Source organism: Sinocyclocheilus anshuiensis, unplaced genomic scaffold (genome assembly GCF_001515605.1).
Source record: "Sinocyclocheilus anshuiensis isolate Anshui unplaced genomic scaffold, SAMN03320099.WGS_v1.1 scaffold88, whole genome shotgun sequence".
Lineage (NCBI taxonomy): Eukaryota > Metazoa > Chordata > Actinopteri > Cypriniformes > Cyprinidae > Sinocyclocheilus > Sinocyclocheilus anshuiensis.
The window spans coordinates 1,426,563-1,432,688 of record NW_015555728.1 but is presented as its reverse complement, the minus strand read 5'-3'; the positions used below and the strand labels follow the sequence as shown (position 1 = coordinate 1,432,688).

The 6,126-nt window shown below is 39.0% G+C and overlaps 1 protein-coding gene across 2 annotated transcripts in view; it reads right to left on the bottom strand.

Annotated features, from left to right (window-relative positions):
• Window positions 1-6,126, bottom strand: part of LOC107672777 (oxysterol-binding protein 2-like) — a 101,067-nt gene that overhangs the window by 72,512 nt on the left and 22,429 nt on the right. The window contains exons 2-3 of one of the 2 annotated variants that reach the window (XM_016466126.1): window positions 2,340-2,548; window positions 1,898-1,939 (exon numbers count right to left, since the gene is read on the bottom strand). In XM_016466126.1, coding sequence (XP_016321612.1) covers window positions 1,898-1,939; window positions 2,340-2,548 — 251 coding nt within the window. The remainder of the gene's footprint in view (window positions 1-1,897; window positions 1,940-2,339; window positions 2,549-6,126) is intronic. The other variant, XM_016466127.1, reaches the window with a different exon arrangement.

Sequence of the window (6,126 nt, the reverse complement as noted above, 5' to 3'; positions counted from 1 at the left end):
CAAAACGAGGATTTGTAAAGAAGAATGTCGGAGGATTTCGATATAACCCAAGAGGAGACTTGTTTTCCTTTGCTAAAGTAAGGAAACTTTGCTTCTTTTGATCCTGTAAACAAACGGTTTTCACGAGACTCCTCGGCGCATGCGCAACGCTGACCTCATACGTCATGCTCCCGGAACTGCTTCTGTGTACAACTGCTGGCGCAAGCTAGATTAAAGTGCTTATTACGTTTTGAATATGGATATTTTTCTTACAAAAACGCATCGATTCGCTAAAGGAGGCCTTTGTTCACCCCCCGGAGCCGTGTGAGACACTTTTTTTTGTGGAAGGGTGCTTTTTATTTCACGTCTTTTGGACAGAAGCAATGCAACACCCGCTGAGTACAACGATAGAGCTTGAAAGATCAAAGACAATTTTTAATATAACTCCGACTGGATTCGTCTGAAAGAAGAAAGTCATATACACCTAGGATGCATCGGGGGTGAGTAAAATGCAGCCTAATTTTTATTTTTGGGTGAACTAACCATTTAAGAGTTTAATTAAAGTATTAGGGAGCCCTGGAACAAGAGTGATTATTTTCTTTGCGGATTTTTAATTAAAAGGAAGTGACCATGTATCTTTAAACACATGCAGCAACAGCTTAGCTGAATGAATGACCAAATAGTGCCTTGTCTTTCAAAAAAAAAGAGCTGCAAAAAAAACCAGGCACTGGCTATATTTACATTGACCGCAATACGAATAAGACCTAAGATTCTCAAAATTATTAAATTAATATTGCCATTTGCATTTGAGGTTGTTGATTAATGAATGTTGTCTTCACATTGTTTATATCCAACTCTCAGTTTGAAAGTAGTAAATAGCTGGAGTCTTGCAGTCCATGTAAACATGTCCTCTAGAGGCCATAACTGGAATCCCCAAATTTTAATAGCACTGTTACATAAACATAATCAATAAAATCTTGCTCCATGCAGTCCTGAAACCCCATCTCATCAAGTCTGGTTCAACATTCAGTTAATGAGAAGCATGAAGAGATCTACAGTATGATTAAGGCCAAAGACTAATACCATCCATTTGACAGCTCACTTTTCAGGTCAAAGACATCTTTAGTGGAAAGAGAGATTTGACCTCTCAGAAGCAATGCAGTGACCCACAGCAGTTACTGCAAACTAAACAATCCAATATGTTTGAGCAAGTCCAGTCCAAATGCAATCATTCCAGGGCTCAACAAAAAGGACCGCTTGAACAGCCTGAGACAGTTTCACGCCAGATGACAGAGCTATATACTGACCCATTGTGCCAATGCTGGATTCTCAGTAAGCTAAATTATATTCAAATTTCAATATTTGGGTTTCTATGATATATTGAACATTGTTAAATTCTGATCATTTAAATACATTACTATAGATCCCCAGTGAAGACCTTGTCTCCTAGATGGCCACCGGGACAAGACCACAGGAACCAGTTGAGTCCTCTGCACAATGTGACTTTGCTGCAGCCTGGAACTGAACTGTTGGTTTCACCTGGCCAGAGGAGAACTGGCCCCCCGACAGAGCCTGGTTTCTCCCAAGGTTTTGTTCTCCATTCTGTCACCGATGGAGTTTTGGTTCCTTGCCGCTGTCGCCTCTGGCTTGCTTAGTTGGGGACACTTAATTTCCAGCGATATCGTCGACTTGATTGCACAGATACTATTTAAACTGAACTTTTTAATAAAAATACATTTTTGTGGTGGGGTCAGTGAAAATCTAATGACAGGGCAAGTACAAATTTGATCTACTGACTGTGAAAATTCTTCAAAAAAAATTCTTATTGTTGAGCCCTGCATTTTCCTGCAAACACTGAACTACACACCAGCCCTGCAAACATGATGCAAAGCCTCTGTAAGAAGCCCAGTCACCTTACCAGACTGATAACAGTGTTTTAGTGGGGCTGTGGGGCCATTGTCTAAAAGTACAGACATTTTCCATTCAAAACCTTGTTGTCAGTTCTAAGCAGAGAGAAAACATGGATCCAGATGAACATTTCTAAACCGTTCCAGTTATAAAGTAACACTTTCAACCACATGACAAGATGCCATCTTGCCAAAATGGCAAATGAGTGTCCTCATTTGCTATAAAAGGAACTTTAAAATGACCTATTGTTGCCAGGAAACTTCACATAAATGTTCGTTGAAGACTGATGTGATATGTTGATTATAGATGAATCAATGCGCCAATTAATTTTATGGACAATCACTTTAAAAGTCCAAAATAACATTTTGTCAAATCAGTGTTGCAACGATCAATTTCAGCTTAAAAGCACAAAATTAAAAAAATATCTATGTTCAGAGTCTTTCTGCTCTTACCGGACTGATCGTTCATCATTCGGATGGCTTTGGCCTTGGCCAGCTCCAGTGCTGTGACCCATCTCTGCCTCTCCACCTCTGTGCTGGCTTTCAGATGGTAAGTGCGCCCCCCACTGCTCAGAACAATATTGCAGGTGTCTTCGGTGTCGATGTGCGCTGTGGCCAGGTTGATGGTGCCGCGACACGTATGGGCCATCTCTGCCTGCGTTCTGTCAAGAGTGATGAAGACAGAAGGAGCAACCAAAACATGGAGGGCAGGAAATGAGAGGGAGGTGTTAGTACATGATAACAAAAAGACACGCAAGAGAAAGAAAACAAAAATCACAGAAGGACAGACACGGAGCAATGAGAAGAGGAGAGAGAAAGATAAGGTGATTATTAATATTGTTAAATCATTATTTCAAATGTCCAGTTTGTCAAACCTTGACGAAAGATACCACAATGTATAACTTTTCGGTATGACATAAGTATATACACAAGATGCAGGATAGCTGTACTGTGAATGAAGTCATATCTAGAGTGAATGACACATCAGTCATGTGTAAGAGAAGAAACACTGAGCACCCGTGAACGTTACATTACTACACACAGCTGCATGAGTGGGCAGAGAATGGAGGTTAACATGGCTATTGTGTGTCAGATGGCTAAAACAACAACACTCAAACAAATCAGCCAGTGTCACAGCCAGAGAGAGAGAAAAAACAGAGCGTGATGTAAATCCTGACAGAGAGATCAGGAAGAGAACTTACAGTACCCACTATCAAACAGCAAAGAAACTATACTGAGGCCTATCCTTATGGAAACATTTCTCAAACAAACAAAAGAGAAACATGCAGAACAATAAATGCAAGACTAGCTGTGTTTAGTTATCTCTACAGGTACTTTTTTTCTACAACACCCCTGAACTCATAAAGGCTTCATAAGGATCTCCTTTATTGACAAACTAATGGATCACTGGAGAAGATCAATCAGCCTACAGCATGCCATTTTAAGATTATCAGTATCCGCAAACATTTTGATCACAGAAATAATTCTTTTTTAATTCAATTAACTTGAGTAAAAAGGTAGTTGACAAATAAGATCCAGTTCATTTAAACTGACAAATAGATGTTTTAAAGTACAAATATTCCTCTCTATATTAATGTCTTGATTAAAATTATCTCATAAATACTGCATGTTTACTACATGAATGTAAAAAAATGTTAGAAATCACATCAACCCATATTGTAGAAGTATATGAACACACAGAAAGAATGATAGTCAAAACTATGGATAGAACGATAAATAGATAGAATGATAAATACAGCGACAGACAGACAGACAGACAGACAGACAGACAAATAGATAAACAGATAGATAGATAGATAGATAGATACAGAATAGAAACAGGTAGATTAGAGCAGGTAAAGAGCTGGTCATAGCATGTAAAAGTGTCTGGTTGAGGGTGGCTGGTTGTTTAGTGTGTGAAATATTTCAGGCATGAAAGGATATCAGAGCCTCTTGCGAGTCTGTCAGGACATTCTAAGGAGCTCTAATGTAAACAAGCCTTGAGCAGGGGCCTAACAAAAGCCTAAATCCTCACAAAACACAGCCCAAGAAAGACAGAGACAAAGAATAAAGACAGATTCCTCACTCAGCTGCTTCTGAAACACTGATTCAAACTCTGTCACGCCACTGAGGCTTTGCTCAGAAAAGGATGGAAATGGGACAGTAAAAGGCATGAAGGGGCAGAGAGAAGCCAAAAAGTGGGGACACACAGAGAGCCAGAACCTTGTCTCTGTGTGTTACTGCTCTGGTTACCCAGTAGCCTATCTGTAGCACATTTCTAATGGAATGTCAAAGGTCACTCTCAGAGAAACTGTGAGAAGCATTCCACTCATTCAGAGCCGGTCAGACATCTCTGACCCAGATATACACTGTGTTTGTGGGAATTAATGTGTCTGTTATTAATGTGAAACGTGTGTGTGTTATATGGTGGAATGCTAGATATCAATAAAATGTTAAAAATACAAACATTTCTTTCTTCTGAACTGAACTTTCTTCTCTTCTGAACTTTTTCTCAAACCAGTTAAGGGCAAATTCACCCACAGACAATTCTAAAAATTTCACTGGTCATGTCAATCAAAGCGTCATTTCATTGGTTATGTCAATCAAATAGGCAATTAGCCTACACAATGCTGAAACAAATACTAACCTTTAACCTTAACCTGCATCCTAACCTTAACCTTAGTGTTTGGTAGTACATCCTGATAGATAGCATTACTGTTTGTCGTGAGATCCATCTTTCTGAACTTTGAACTGAATCCATGAAGATTGAACTTTTCTTGACAGGTGGCTGTGTGAGTTGAATTGGCTGTGGGATGGGAGTTGTGCTTAAGTGGTTTGGAAAGAAAGAAAAATCATACATTACCAGTGCAGTCCAATTCAAGAGCAAATGACTCTTTTGAGTGTTTTTTTAAGGAAAACCTCAAAAACACTCACAAGTTACCAGTTTAAATCAGTCTGACAAATCTTTCACTGAATGAGCCTGACTGAATCAGTCAAGAGTGGTTACCGAGTTAACATCTGACTAGTGTTGGGGGTAACACATTACAAGTAATGCAAGTTACTTGTGAAATGGCTTTTACAGCTGCTAGAAATATAACTTTTGGGTTTAATGTTATTAAAATACATAAGCAAGCCCAGCTCAGGTGACAAAAACTAATGCAAAACTAACATAATGCATTACTTTCCATAAAAAGTAACTAAGTAATGCAATTAGTTACTTTTTTTATGGAGTAACGCAATATTGTAATGCAATACTTTTAAAAGTAACTTTCCCCAACACTGCATCTGACTCATTTAAACTTCAAGTTATCATTACTTTCAGTGACGTCAATCTTAAAATAAAACAAGTTTTGTGTACTTAAAGTTTGTGAAATTTAAATCTGTATGATTACCGACTGGTTGTTCATATGACTTCAAAAGTACAGTTTGTTAAATTATTGCCAAGTGCATGAAACCATTGTTTAAACCAAGTTTGAAAACCACAATTGTACATCTTCTTCTAAAAATGAATGCAGCATGTTTTAGGGCAGTTCATGGTAATAATACCAATTAATGTTTTATTCTGTCAACGTTTGCACCTAGCAAGTTGTTTCCATTTAAAATAATCATTTTAGTAAAGCAGCCTACTTTGAAACTGAAAAATCTGTGTGAGAAAGGGGATTAAAAAAATATCCCTGCATAATAGGAAACCTGAATAAGAAAAAAGTGATTCTCTTTTTCCAGATACAGGACACAATAGTCTCCCTACTGTGTGTGTGTGAGCGTGTGTCTGTGTTGAAAGTGTAGAGTCCAACGTCTGCTGGCTACATTTATCAGGCTTTCTGGGGGCTGATGGTCCGACAGTCAAGCAAACCAAATAATTGGCTGAATCCAAACTCAGGTGACCGAGTCACTAGGGGGAGGGAGAGATGCACATTCAGCTCAGAGACCAACCACATTCACTCCATCACAAAAAAAAACAACAACCTCTAGAGCTTAGATTGTAAACTCAAACCGTACCAAAGCGACAGCAGACAGGAGAAAGAGAGAGAAAGTTCGGGGGAGGAGGTATGGAGGGGTAAAAGCAAAGATCTTAAATTAGCTTCACCCACCCTGCAGGGGACAGACTGGACACAAATGGTTGTAAGTGGGTCAGAACTGAGAACACGAAGCCAGGGTAACGAACTACCATGTGGAGCAAAAAGAGAGAGAGAGAGAGAGAGAGATGTCATTAAAACCTGCTTAGAGAGAGAGAGAGAGG